A 13,270-nucleotide genomic window follows, 5' to 3' on the forward strand; every position below is an offset into this window, starting at 1 on the left:
AGAAGGGTTAAAAAATTACCTAATGATTCTCCTTCACCCCAGTATCTGAATATTCCGTTGTATCGAATGGTAGATCGTTGTTTTATGCTGTAAGCGGCACAGTAATGCCATAGCATCGACATTATTATTAGCAAAAATTCTACATAAGTATCATTCGCCATTTTGAATCTTTTACTTTTTCGATGAAACTTTTTGATTGTTGTCTACTCCTCCCTTTCTTTATATAGGCTTTCATTTCGTGAAATTTCTCGCCTGAAAGCAAGGAATCCTGATTGATTATCAACGATAATTTCTCATACAGTAATATCATTCAAGATCTTTCACAACGAAGATACAACTAGACCGATTGTTAGAACCAATTTGAAGGCATAATTTAAAGTTCATTGCACCGACAAAAAGCACACAGAGTGGACTGTCTGCGCCGGGTTAATGAGATCGACGAAAATATCGATCGCTGCATTTTTCTCTGCAGTTGCGAAAGGCGTCTTCAGATCGATCGGCAGCGACATTTCCCGGCTTCAAAAGCTCATTTATAAGGGTTTAAAATCGGGGATGATCATTTTTAAAGAGAAAATTGTCTACTACAGCCGAACCGTCGTACATGGACCGTGTACAGATAACTTGAGCAATTTTGCAGAGCTGCTTTTATGGGTGACTTAAAACATCGAGTATCATCCTTCTCAGCCCTTTTTTAGATAGCTCTTATCTACATGCTCATTGCTGGAGTACTCGGTATGCAAAAACAGGTAGCTCAAAGTCTTTATCACAAATCTACTTCTTCTCAAGGGGCGAAAATCAACGAAGACTCGCCGAGAGGCGAAACAACTCGCACATACTGTCCAAGAAACTCGAGAAAAACTGCTGAAAATATAACCACAACGAACAAGAGAACACTCTGAAACACATTTGGTTTTTCGAAAGTTTTATTGTAAAATAGTGTGATCAGTTTCAATTAATATTTAATTATCCGTTGAAAAAATGTATCAGGGCAGTGAAAAATCGCCATTGATGTGCTCAGTCTATTATGATGGGTTCTTGTTTAACATCAGCTCCACTAAAAATGATATGAACAGACTCAGGTTGAGTCACCCAAGAAAATACTTACGGTTCTTGCGGTGGAGTTCCTCGACCTTCGGTTCCACCATTTTGAACAGCTTGAGGACCTGGCGTTTCCTAAAAGATATCTTGGGAAGGAAACGAACACATTTGACGTACCCGAACACAAGTATGTTCATCTGGAAATTGTTCGACAATCTTGTAGTTGGAGATTTGATCGATCTCCTCTTTGTCGGTATTCAGCTTTCGTTTTTTGCGATTATAAACATCGTCGGTGGTGAGAATCATATCATTCGGCTTCTCGATCGAAAGCCGATACTTTCCCGGGCACAGTTTTCCTTTGGTTGTCGGGCGACTAAATTTTTTATAATACCTAATTTAGTACTAGAATATATTTACCCGTCACAATTGACTCGGAATGTGTCGTCCAAGCGGATATTGTCTTTGAGATAGTACCAACACTCTGTTACGCCATCGGTGATGAGAAATTTTCGAGTCGCGGCACCTCTTTCCTCGATCTTCAGAATCTTTGGCAAATCGAGCAGCGATTGCCAATGGGTAACGTCATTTCCATCTAAATGATAGTCAATTAATAGAGAAGTAACGCACATCTTTTACTTACGATTTTGATTCGATCCCTGCGGACGGGTGGAGGACGGAATCGGAGACAATGGAGGAGGCGTGATCGAAGTCCGCGGAACGGCATCAGCACGGCCGTTGTATGAAGTCGATGATCCAAAATAAGTGGCGTGAACTTCGTTCCTTGAAGTTTCACTGATGTCAACTACTTTCAAGTAGTTTCGAAGTACTTGGAATTCCACTTTCACCGTCTCAGGGTCCGTCCGGTCCTGCACTTTCTCTTCGATCTCTTGTATTTTCTGCCAGATGAGTGGCCACATGGTGCATTCTCGCATCTTTCTCGTTAGCTCTTGATCTTTTGCTTTTTCCATTTTTGAAAATTTTGGAAAATTGTGGAAATCGAATTTGATTTCAAAAGAGTGAAAGAGAAAGAAGATATGAATTGCGAATCTATCGCGCTATTCGAATCTATCCTGTGGGTCGGATGATAGGAATTTTCGATAATGCTGGCGTAGGGCCGCAATCAAAGGCCCCGCTATCTCGTCACAAATAAGCACAGGGTGTAGAGAGTTGACTGGAAAAGAAAAGAGAGAAAAACCTCCGTTCTTTCTAGATTCTACCATGACGTGACAACGCGGTGATGATGCGCGCTCGGAACCCTACATTTCTAGATTTTGCTTTGCTACCCCAAATGGGGGCCAAGCTACCAGATGAGTGTGCGTCATCTCTGCGTTGTCACGTGATCATTTTCCGAAATTAAAAAAAACCGGTGACAAGCTTTATTAGAAGGATGGGCACATTTTACCCACAATAAAAGGGGAGCCCTCTTGGCATAAAAGAATGGATGGAAAGACAGTCTAATCCATTTAGCAAGAAACGAGTTGCCCTGTAACGAAAAAAATATAACGACAACAAACAAGAAAACAGTAGAAGTTTTTATTTATTGTGTATTAGCGATTCACGAGCATGGAATTTCTATTTTGCTTTATTTCTGGCAGAGCGGCGGAGTTTTTGTCCAGCACCAAAAAGTCGTCGTGGACTCATTTTGTAATTCTCGTCCGACGCTTCTTTCAATGGTGTTCGTCCAACGATACTTCGTTCTAAGCTGTCGCCGGCGCTGACGTGTCCACTGTCATCAAGTGACTTCTCCTCTTCGATTTTTGGCGAAGCTGCCAGCAACTGATTTAGGCTTATTGCCTTCTTCGCAATCGGCCTTTCTTCTATTTCTTTAGGAACTGGTGTTTTTCCGCTAGAATTCTCATAAATTTACTAAAATAGCAAAATAACCAACCTTTGGCCACTTTTGAGTAATTTCTTCAAGTCGAGCTCTCTGTTGACATCCGGCGTTTCTGTGTTTCTTCCGGATCTAGTTTTTGGCATTTTCAAGGTTTTCGCAAATGAAGGCCTGCATAAAAATGAGGTAACTTAGCAAAAAGAAAGGCGCAATGGGGCCACCAAATAACCGTTGGCGGTGATTTAGTCATCAGATAAAGGTGGAATTGAGTCGATGAGATCGTCAACGCTTTTTTGGAAAATTATCTTTCATTTCTATATTTTAGGATACAACTTTACAAATAGGGATGTCGAGCACAATGGCCCGACCTACTCCCGCATGAGGGCGCAGGGTGCGCGGAGGACTCTGAGTCCTCCGAACTACGCGAGTCCAGGGAGAACTGATGAGTTGGCGGTAAACCCTAAATACGCTAAGCGAGCGTAACACCTGGGAGTGAGGGCAGCAGGGGCGGGCGGGATATTTTTGTTCTACCCATGCTAGTATCAATTCTAGAGGCGAATAGGAGTGATGGCTTTGTTTCTATGGGACTTATATATATCAGAAGAAAGCTCTTCGCACACAGAACATGGATTTTACGGAATTAAAAGACAAAGTTAATGGTATTCCTAAAGATGGGGGAACCAAAGATAAACCTATCATTTTTCACATCGGCAAAACCAGAAAGCTACGCTTTTTATCTGCAGTAAGGAGAGAAGATTGAAGGAAAATACCAGAGGTTCCGGATGCGAATAAGGCACTTTCTCCTCTTTTACTTTTCCTGTAACTTCCCACTAATTTTCCACAAGTAGGTGTTTTTGACTCTTTATTTAGATTCAGCGCAAAATTTCACTCTAGAAAAGTCTTCCTTGTTTATAAATAGCTTCATAAAAATGTGCGCGAAAAATCACTCTAGTGAAATTTAGCTCCTAAGGGGGGTACTACGCCGTCAGAACTGATGGCGGTGTTTGAACAGAGATTGACACACTTCACGCTGGGATTAGGCGGCTTCGCGCTCCCTTCCTTACTTGCTCACCCGCTGAGTAATTCGGGTGCGCGTCGTTTGCTACGGTTTGGGGGGTTTGCGTATATTTCTACGATGCGTATATTTCTACGGTGCGTATATTTCTACGGTCAAAAATGAATCATAGGGACCGTAGCAATTGACGCACAGTTTAGGGTGGGCAAAAAGCCGGGTCGGTTTTGTCGGTTATTAATAAATTAAAAGAATTTAAAGCTATCTAAGTCGGTCGGAACGAGTGTCTGGCCGGTTTTCCCTTAAAAAAAGATGAAATTCATCATGAATAAGTATCATACTTTGACAATGCTTATTCCACCAAGGTTTAAAATTATTTTCCTTCATATTGTTTTCATTTTTGTAAGGGAAAACCGACCAGACACTCGTTCCGACCGACTTAGATAGGCTAGATAGCTTTAAATTCTTTTAATTCTATTAATAACCGACAAAACCGACCCGGCTTTTTGCCCACCCTAAACTGTGCGTCAATTGCTACGGTCCCTATGACTCATTTTTGACCGTAGAAATATACGCACCGTAGAAATATACGCATCGTAGAAATATACGCAAACCCCCCAAACCGTAGCAAACGACGCGCACCCGAGTAATTCATGGAGGTTCTCCTCTACGCTCCTCTGCGCACTCTCCTCCGGCGCCATGCTCAGAGCGCTCTTCAACCTCTTTTCCGCTCTTCCACCTCTTTTTCGCGCGCCCTCTTGCGGATGGAGGTCGGGCCATTATGCTTTTACCCCACAAATAGGCTTTATTCACGCTCATTTAGCAATAGCAACACGGACAGAAAGGGACAAGTGAGAGAGCTGGAAGCGATCTTGATTCTTTCCAACAAGTTCGCTCATTTGAATCTAAAATATTTATTGAAAAAAGAGTGAAATTAGATCCACTGACCTCGTTGTTATCTTCGGTCATAAGCGTGACTTTTGTCTGCACTTTCCAATCAAAGACCTGTTTCGTCGGGTATCGCTAAAATCATTATTTTTAGCGAAGATGATTTAAATTCTTTCAGTACTCTGAAGTAGCCAGTAGCGAGCCCGTAGAGATAACAAGTAATAGTTCTATAAAGCTCCTCTCCAGAAGGAGGGTCGTTCAATGTAAATTCGCCAAAGGAATCTTCATATTGGTCATTGTTGGTAACTAAATGGATAACGAAGAATTTTCGAAATGAAAACTTGCTTTTTGGATTTTGTTTGGCAATGTATTCGCCAAGCGTTCCCAAAGGCCGGCCAAATTTGTCGAAAATCTTCCATCCGTTGAAGTCATTTGCTCTTTCTCTTTGATCGGTTCTGTAGTTTCGGTAAGAATTGTCTAAAACGAGCACCATTGTTTTTTTGAGTTCTCCCTTTCCTTGCTAAAAAGATCGAAAAATTGTGTCAAGAACGAGCCCTGAGAGAGATCAACGCACGAAAGAGAGAGAGGAGATGACGCCACGTTTGACACTGTTTAGCGCTGTAGGAATAAGGCAGAGACGCCCTTGAACTCGACTAAATCTGAAAGCTTGATTTTTCAGAGGCCCTGCTGATTTATTCAGAATTTGAGGAGATATAGAAACGATCGTAAGAAACTGCAAGAAACTTGAAGTCATTAATTGATTAATTGTTGAACTTTATTTACAAATTGTGATTATGATTACAATTGAATCGAAAAAAATCAGACAAAAATAGAGAAAAACATTATTTCTCCAGCAAAGAAAAATTCAGCATTCTCAGTTGATGATAAAAAGTTTATATGGCTATTTTTCGTGTTGTTCGCCGCGGCTGGGTGTTGGGTGGGCGGTAGGACGCTGGTAGATGAAGAGGGTATGTCCTTTTTGCAGCTACTTTGAAGAGGCGAGCGTTACAGTCGGAAATGTAGTCCCATCCTTTTGGTTCACCATTCCATACATTGTTATCTTCTGTTGATCTTTTTTCTGGTCGGACTGAGATTGTTTTGCGCCTCTTCGCCAAATTTTCGCATTTCGCAGGAGATTCTTCTTCATTTTTTCGTTTTCTTCCAGATTTCTTCGAATTTTGACCCAACTGGACCCCGACTTCCTTGAATTTCTTGTGCAGGTTTGCCCTTTCGTTAATACATTTGTAAAGCTGAAGCGCTACCTCGCGGTCGTTTACCATTTCAACGGTCTGCAACTCTCGACCCAACTGTTTCACTGCCTTCGGTTTCCTTTGCTGTTTTGTCCTATCGTTGATACTTTTATAAAGCTGAATCGCGTGCTCTCGCTTGATTGATTTTTCTGTTGTATTTTCCAACTGCTCTACTGCTTTCGGTTTCTTTTGCCGCTCTGCCCTATCGATGATCGTAGAAGCGTTAAGCTGAAGCCCGAACTCGTGGTCTGCGCGTTGACGCTCTAGTTGGCTGAGAAAATCGTTAAAGTACTGTCCTTAGCAGACATCGACTTACTTCAGCCAGACTTCAGATGGTGTTGGCTCGTTGGTATTTGTTAAAACGCGATATATTCTACTTTCAAGGGTCCTCATTCTCTTTTCGTACTTTGATGCCAAATCCGCATTTTTCTCCCGTGTACTTTTTCTTCTTTTGATTTTCTTGAGTTTTTGCTGACAAACGGCGTGCTCGTGGAATAAAAATTTTAAACTGGTATTTTTTATTCTTGCGTCAGGTAAAGATTCAGCATTTTCTCGTTCATTTTGAATCACGTACACTCGGTCAAATATTGCCATAATCTTAATTTTTCTCAACGTTTATCGAGAAAAATTTCGAAGGCGAATCTTTTTAAAAATGGGATTGGTCGCCGATCATACAGATAATGAAACCAATATAGATTTAATAACGATAAGGACTTCACTGGCAGTTTTCTTGTTTACAGGAATGAATTTATTGAGCGTATATCGTTATAAAACTTCATATTTGATGCAGTAGACTAAGACATGTCAGCTTCTTATCTACTCTGTAATTAATTACAGTTTGTTCGTCCGACTGAAAGCATGATATAATATCATTGATATTTTTTAGAATCTATGATTTGCTTACGATATCGAAGGTGAGTGGCGAAAAAAGATCGTCTTCGTCGTTTAGAGAGAACTTCTTGCTGATCACGTGAATTTTGTATTCCATCGTTTCTTCATCAATGTTCTCGTCAGCGGCGAATATGAACAAGCCCTTTTACTGCTCAATTCTTTACGTCTTTCGATCAATAAAAGGCTGTAGCTTGAGCGGTTTCCTTTGAAATTAGGCAGTTTATATGAGCACCAGGTATAGCTACATGTTCGACAATGTCAGTTCCGTCGACGGTGGATGAGAAAATGGTGTCACCACCTTCGGCCCAATACAGCTTTTCTTCTTTATCGTCAAATGCCATGGCACTTGTTTCATAAAATGTTGTATTCTTGAAAAGAGGTCTATCCATATTTATTTTGTTTTCTTTTTGAAAAGAATTGAAATGGCCATATTCAAAGTTTACAGTTCAATTCTCTTGGCTTTTCCTGTAATGTTGTTCTGATAGAAGCTTCCTCGAAAAGAAACGAGAACTTGAGAGCTTGTAACTGAGAGGGATTCCCAAGGAAGACCAATGATAGGATGAGCAAGGGCAATGGAAGGCCTCCGATCTAACTCAAGATTGATGCTTCCGATAACAGAAATAAGCTGCTCTGTCTTGAGAATAAACCAGATATAGTCTCGAGAAATAGATAAGTCAATGATTTCGCTTTGGTCGCTGATCAAGAAAAAGTTTTCTTTTACCGAAAAACTCTCGTTTTCGGGCGATAAGGAGTGAAAGTGGACGACGGAAGAATTCTTTGTCTAGTTGCACAAAAAATAATCAACTTTTCTCGCTAAAAAATGTGTAACTCTTCCTTGACTCCATAAATTAGAAATTTTCTTTTGTCGTCTATCACAAATGTTGTTACTTGGCCTTCAACCAGGGTGGAACGTTGGGACCGGGCAAGTCGGGCAAACCGGGCAAAAAATCGGGCGGGCGTGCAAATCGGGCGGCGTAGGGCTCGATTTTACGAGGTAAAAATCGGGCAAAGTCGGGCAATCGGGCAAAAATCGGCGCCCGGAAAAAGTCGGCGTCCGGATGAAAAAATGGCATCTTATGGGACATTAATACTGAAATTTTCTTTAAAAACGTCCGGTTTCGGTTCTCCATGAGTGCCCTTCTTCTTTCGAGATACAAAATAATCCTTCCTCTTCAATAAATTTACATATTTTTTGGTTTTGGGGTTGCCGAAATTTCCGGGCAAAAGTCGGCACCCGGGCAAATCGGGCGGGCAAAAAGTCGGGCGGCCATCGGGCGGCGCCGACAAAAAAAAATTTAATCGGGCGGGCAATCGGGCGGCCAAATTCAAATATTTTGCCCCAACGTTCCACCCTGCTTCAACAGATGCTAGAATAGGAATCGAGGACAGCTCTTGTTTCAAGTGCACTTCTGGATTGACACTTATTTCGTAAAATACTGTCTTATCCGTTGTTTGATTGTAGCCATCGTAGACGAGTTTGACTCCATCATCGCAGACGGTAATATCGCAACTTTCCCACCTTCTTTCGGGATCTGTTGTGTAGCACCAGGCTCCTCGCAAGTCCAAATGAAGGTTCACATGATTGCGTCGTGAGTTTGTTCTATAATAAAGCCTACTAATTGTAAGAAGCATAGAAGCAAATCTGAGAAAAGAGAATGAACCCAATCTAAATCCGGATTTCTGCAGAAGTTGTGATCATTTGGAGGCTGCGGCACTGCTTTTGGCACGTGAGGAAATGTTTCATTCCATTTCTGACAAGTTCGTCCAGAGAAAGTTTGAGAGAGCGTTCCATTATAAGTGAGACTCGTATTGTGAGGCCAGCATGTCTTCTCTTGAAACACCGTCTTCCATGTGATTTGAAAGCCCTCGCCGCTTTCTGATCCGTCGGTGAAAAATAGCATTCCAATTTTAATGAATCCTTCACTGTTAGCTTCGAATGTGAAAGAAGTAGAATTGCCTCTGCAAAGTGTTTTTATGTTCGACACACTTCCGTAGTTAGATACTTCGAAAATGCTCAGTGAATCCCATAGACATGGAAGATCGTTCTGCTATTCGTTGCAAAATAAAAGTAAGTTATTACTTTTGAATCCTACTTCTGAAAACAATCGTTCTTCGCCCAGTTTCAAGTAATCCACTCGCAGATGAACCCTTTTAGGGATAGTCGTTCCGACTGAAGTGGGCTTATGAAGCGTTTTTTAAACATGAGAGACCAACGTTATTCTCGTTAATCAAACACTTTCCTGAAGATGCCATCGACAGTTGATGCTGCTTTCGTAAATGTCTCCAAATGCTTCTCGGGAAGAAAGTAAGCCTCTAGCCACACGAAAGGTTTCGCCACAAAGACTTTGGACACTAGAAACTAAGAAAAACTTAAAAAGGTGCATCATGCCCATTTAATTGGCATAAAAGCCGCTAGTTTATCGGACATTGTATCAGACTCTAGCGCACCGCCCGGGGAACGGTCATTTTGTTGATTAACTTGAACAACATAACTCCAATGAATGAAACAGATTTATCGTTGTATATTTCTATCAAAGCTCCAGACTTTTTCGGTCGCGCAGATGCTTTTATCGATCGAAAAAAAAGATACACACAATGGTAGGTTGTATCAAAGGATGAAAAAACCCGCTGCATTGTACATAATCTGCGTCGGGTAAAACTCTTCCTTTGTTGAAAAAGGCTGAGATTTGCTTAAATTATTTATATAATGTAATTATTTCTTAATTGAGCTGATTAAAGTTGCTCGATTGAACAGAAAATGCCAAGAACTGGACCAAAAAATCGAATGGAATCAACAAAGACTTCGCGAAATACATCGCGAAAACGACCATTTGAAAGAACAGAAAGCTCAAACTCAGGCTCTTCTCAACGAAACGATCCGTAAGTGATACCCACGAATTTTTTCCTGTACTTTTTAAGAAAATGCACTCTACACCTCTACAGAAGACGAAGATCTCCAAGGAATAACCTTCAAACATGATGATTTGGCTTCTTAGTTTAAAAACTGAATTTCATAATTTTTTTTTCAAATACTGCATTCAAGTTCGCTTATATAAGCGACAGGTATTCTTGAATAAACAAATTTCAACATGACCTTTTTTGGACCCGGCGGCATAGCACTATTAAAAATATTTGCCAATGACAAGCATTGTGCCTTCAAAATCGTCTGTTCTCTACGATAGAATCACTTATTGATGGTAGACTTCTCGAAGACGAAGCATTACAGAAGTCCCTTAGAGCAGGTGTTTTCCTTTGCTATTTTGAGAGTTCTGTTATCTTAAAAATTGAAGAAGAAGAGTAAACTTGTCGTTATTTATTTCCTACCGGACTCAGTTGATGTCCACATCTGGTGGCTAAAAAATTCTTCGGAACCGCTTGTCAGGATAGATGGGCGTCAGGACGCGGAGAAAAATAGACAGGAACTTTTGTCGGATGACTAAAAAGGCGAAAACTCAGGCGTTAGATACGATGAGTCGAATTACGGCAGGTTGAAATTCTACCATTCAGGAAGGACTTTTTGAAAGGCAATTTACTTTTTATAATAAGGATCTTTGTTTTGAGAAAAAAAAGAATCGGCTCGAAGAATCGATGAGAACAAATAAAACGGTCGTTTTCCCACTAACAAACTCATTTTACCTTTTGAGACACAGAGAAATAACGAGAGAATCTTTTGCTGTACAAATGATATTAACCGCTATTTTTAAGAATTTTTACCACTTGAGATACAATGAGTCGAGAATTCGATGAGCGCTCTATTAGAAGCTCTGCAAGTAGATACAGAAGGGGCCATGAATACGCTCCGTCGTTAGCTGGGTCAGATGGGTTCCGATCTGCCTATTCTGGGGGATCTTCGAATTATCATGGAGGAATAGGAAGAGGTCGAGGAGGAAGTCGCGCTGGACATGCTGAGCGATCAAGGATCTCTAGTTCCCATAGAACTTCAGGTTACCTCCCTCCCACCAGCGAGTCAGAGTTCAAATTCTCGAGAACGAGAAGAAACTAGCGCTCTTCCGTTCGTAGTGCCAGTGTCTACTGTTAAAAAAGAACTCTGTTAAAGATATTTGGTTCCGTTGACCATCGATCCGAACACTCAGGCACATTGAGACCAACATCACGAAGTGAATCGAGGTTGGAAGTATACGACCCTGGAATGCATTCTGAAAACCCTGCCGCCCAAGAAATTTGTTCAATTAATTTATAATTAAATGCATAATTTTTTATTAGTTCTTCCTTTTTTCTAACCTTTTGAATTTTACTAAAAGTAAACAAACTCTACAGAAGACTGAAGAATATCGATGAACAGATTCGCCACAACAGAGTCATAATCAGAAATAAACATCAAGAAAATGATGTTCTTGAGCGAAAGAAAAACGATACGCAGAAACTTCTCGAGGAAACAATCCGTAAGCAAAATATATTTTCATATTCAGCCTGTAATTTATATTCACTCGAAAGAAACCCTCCATTTCACTTCTGAAAGCCATGAAGAATATCCCCCTGCCCTTACTTCTGAGAATGGAAACCCTCTTCAAGGACCACTTGGAAAGATTACTGAGGTCGATACTGATGCAGACAATAGCATGGACACATCACTTTAGTAAGCCCTATTTTGAACTAAAATACCCTCTCTTTACAAACTTCTAAGATGCTGTTCATGCAGAAAGAGTATTAAGAAAACACAGTCACAAGAATCAATTTCCTCGGTAAATTTATTTTATTTTCTGCTGGGCAAATTATAAACGACCTCTTGTAGATTTCGCTGTTGAAGAATAAACTGAAATATTTAATAAATAACAACTCTCACCCTGAAAAACTCGCCTTTATGATCTTTTGTTCCATACGATTGAAGTATCTGAGCACATTAGCATCTGCCCAAACGAGATCAAACTTCTCCTTTAGCTCCCACTTCGGATCAATATCCTCGACAGTTGCAATGAGAAAATCCCCTTCTAGCCAGGCATGATCTTGAGTGAAAGTCTGCTAAGTTATTATGTCTTTGATTACCTGTGTTGTAAATACTATCAATAGTATTGTCAGAGGAAGCGACAAAGAAGTTAATTCCTTCGAAAGTTTTAACGATTGTTACTAAAACTACAGAAACTAGAATATTTGAAACTCTTTCTAAGTAGTTCTCGAGGTCTTGAATCTTATTTTCTCCATCCTTATGAATCCAAAAAGGAAGTTGATGCTCGTTACTAGTGCATCCTCTTGCGAGAAATCTTCTTCCAGAAACGACGAGCATATAAGAAACTTTGTTGGCACCTGGTTTGTCAAGGCGACCCACGCCAACACCTCCAGTGCGTCCGATTTTATTCAAAGTAGCGTTCTTGGGAATACTCTGGGGCAAACCGATCACAACTGGGTCGTAATCTTCCCAAGGCGCGTCCCATTTTAGATTTTCATCTGGAACCGGAAATTTAGGTTTTTGACCGGGCAGCGAGCTTCGACTGAGTCTCCACTTGGCGGCGCTTTTCTCCACAATCGCAGTAATATGGCTTTGTATTGTCGAAACGCGTTGGATAATCGTGGGCTCTTCGAAATGGTCTTTGATCAGACGATTGGAGTCCGTGGAACTTCAAGAATATAAAAACTAAAAATTTGTTCAACTCACTTTTCCACTGAGCGTCCCCAGACACAGAATAACGGCGGCGACTGTTGTTCCTTCGGCTCTTTTGTTACTTCCCCTGTAATCCTTTCTGTTGATCTTTTTGCACCTTTTGGCTCGCTTTCTGCTCTTGAAATTCGTCTGTTTCGGCTGTTTAGAGTGCTTCTTGTCATTCCATATATTTCGAAATCGCTTGAATTCTACTGAAAAGTTGAAGCACCGCGAAAGTTACCTGGGAAAACCATCAAGGCTCATATGCTCCAAGCATTCCTCACGGGTCGGTTTCGGAAGAGGGTCTGTTTGAGCACTAGTTGTTACCATGACTGGTGGGGGAGTGGGCGGCGGTGGTGTTGGAAGTGGTGTTGGTGTTCGTATTTTTACAATTGGTTTCCCTCCAACTGAGGATATTGACTCCTCTTTTCAATAATTCAACATTGCCTTTTTTGTTTTCACAAAGTGGCTCCGAAAATTAGGAACTACTAAATCTTCCGCTCACCCCCTGAGAACTAAATCTCACGATGAGATCAAACCAGCTGTACACGCGGTACCCCGCCGAATTCCGTCGCTAAAGCGCCATCAGCTGGACAAAAGTGTAGATAAAAATAAACACCCGGTTTTCTTTCTATCAAAACAAAATGCAATCAGATAGAAAGCGAAAATCGACCGGACCCAAAGTTTGTGGCGCTCAATTGAGACTTCGAAAAATCCAGCGCAGAAGGCTTGGAGAGCACATTCGCCAAATGATCGAAGCTGAA

At 41.0% G+C, this 13,270-nt stretch overlaps 4 protein-coding genes and 2 long non-coding RNA genes across 6 annotated transcripts; 2 read left to right on the forward strand and 4 right to left on the reverse strand.

The window, feature by feature from the left end:
- The first annotated feature begins 508 nt into the window (after positions 1-508).
- LOC145709890 (uncharacterized) lies at positions 509-889 on the forward strand. The gene is made up of 3 exons (XR_014134956.1): positions 509-651; positions 696-746; positions 787-889. It is a non-coding gene; the product is annotated as an uncharacterized LOC145709890 (long non-coding RNA).
- Positions 890-2,569: 1,680 nt separating this feature from the next.
- LOC145708300 (uncharacterized) lies at positions 2,570-3,154 on the reverse strand. Its single transcript, XM_081785957.1, has 2 exons — positions 2,927-3,154; positions 2,570-2,884 (listed from the first exon to the last, which is right to left on the reverse strand). Exons 1-2 carry the CDS (start codon positions 3,013-3,015, stop codon positions 2,611-2,613), a joined length of 363 nt encoding a protein of 120 aa, XP_081642083.1. The 5' UTR covers positions 3,016-3,154; the 3' UTR covers positions 2,570-2,610.
- Positions 3,155-4,551: 1,397 nt separating this feature from the next.
- Positions 4,552-5,349, reverse strand: LOC145707743 (uncharacterized). Its single transcript, XM_081785314.1, has 4 exons — positions 5,115-5,349; positions 4,951-5,075; positions 4,830-4,904; positions 4,552-4,786 (listed from the first exon to the last, which is right to left on the reverse strand). The coding sequence occupies exons 1-4, from the start codon at positions 5,260-5,262 to the stop codon at positions 4,697-4,699; spliced, it is 438 nt and encodes a 145-aa protein (XP_081641440.1). The 5' UTR covers positions 5,263-5,349; the 3' UTR covers positions 4,552-4,696.
- Positions 5,350-5,564: 215 nt separating this feature from the next.
- On the reverse strand, positions 5,565-6,655 carry LOC145707742 (uncharacterized). The gene is made up of 2 exons (XM_081785313.1): positions 6,336-6,655; positions 5,565-6,290 (listed from the first exon to the last, which is right to left on the reverse strand). Exons 1-2 carry the CDS (start codon positions 6,611-6,613, stop codon positions 5,663-5,665), a joined length of 906 nt encoding a protein of 301 aa, XP_081641439.1. The 5' UTR covers positions 6,614-6,655; the 3' UTR covers positions 5,565-5,662.
- A 4,520-nt stretch (positions 6,656-11,175) lies between these two features.
- On the forward strand, positions 11,176-11,723 carry LOC145708000 (uncharacterized). The gene is made up of 4 exons (XR_014134792.1): positions 11,176-11,313; positions 11,366-11,507; positions 11,556-11,613; positions 11,664-11,723. It is a non-coding gene; the product is annotated as an uncharacterized LOC145708000 (long non-coding RNA).
- Positions 11,618-12,927, reverse strand: LOC145707999 (uncharacterized). Its single transcript, XM_081785603.1, has 4 exons — positions 12,748-12,927; positions 12,522-12,707; positions 11,915-12,483; positions 11,618-11,874 (listed from the first exon to the last, which is right to left on the reverse strand). Exons 1-4 carry the CDS (start codon positions 12,834-12,836, stop codon positions 11,711-11,713), a joined length of 1,008 nt encoding a protein of 335 aa, XP_081641729.1. The 5' UTR covers positions 12,837-12,927; the 3' UTR covers positions 11,618-11,710.
- Between the last annotated feature and the right edge of the window lie 343 nt (positions 12,928-13,270).

The sequence above is a fragment of the Oikopleura dioica genome, chromosome XSR (genome assembly GCF_907165135.1).
Source record: "Oikopleura dioica chromosome XSR, OKI2018_I68_1.0, whole genome shotgun sequence".
NCBI lineage: Eukaryota > Metazoa > Chordata > Appendicularia > Copelata > Oikopleuridae > Oikopleura > Oikopleura dioica.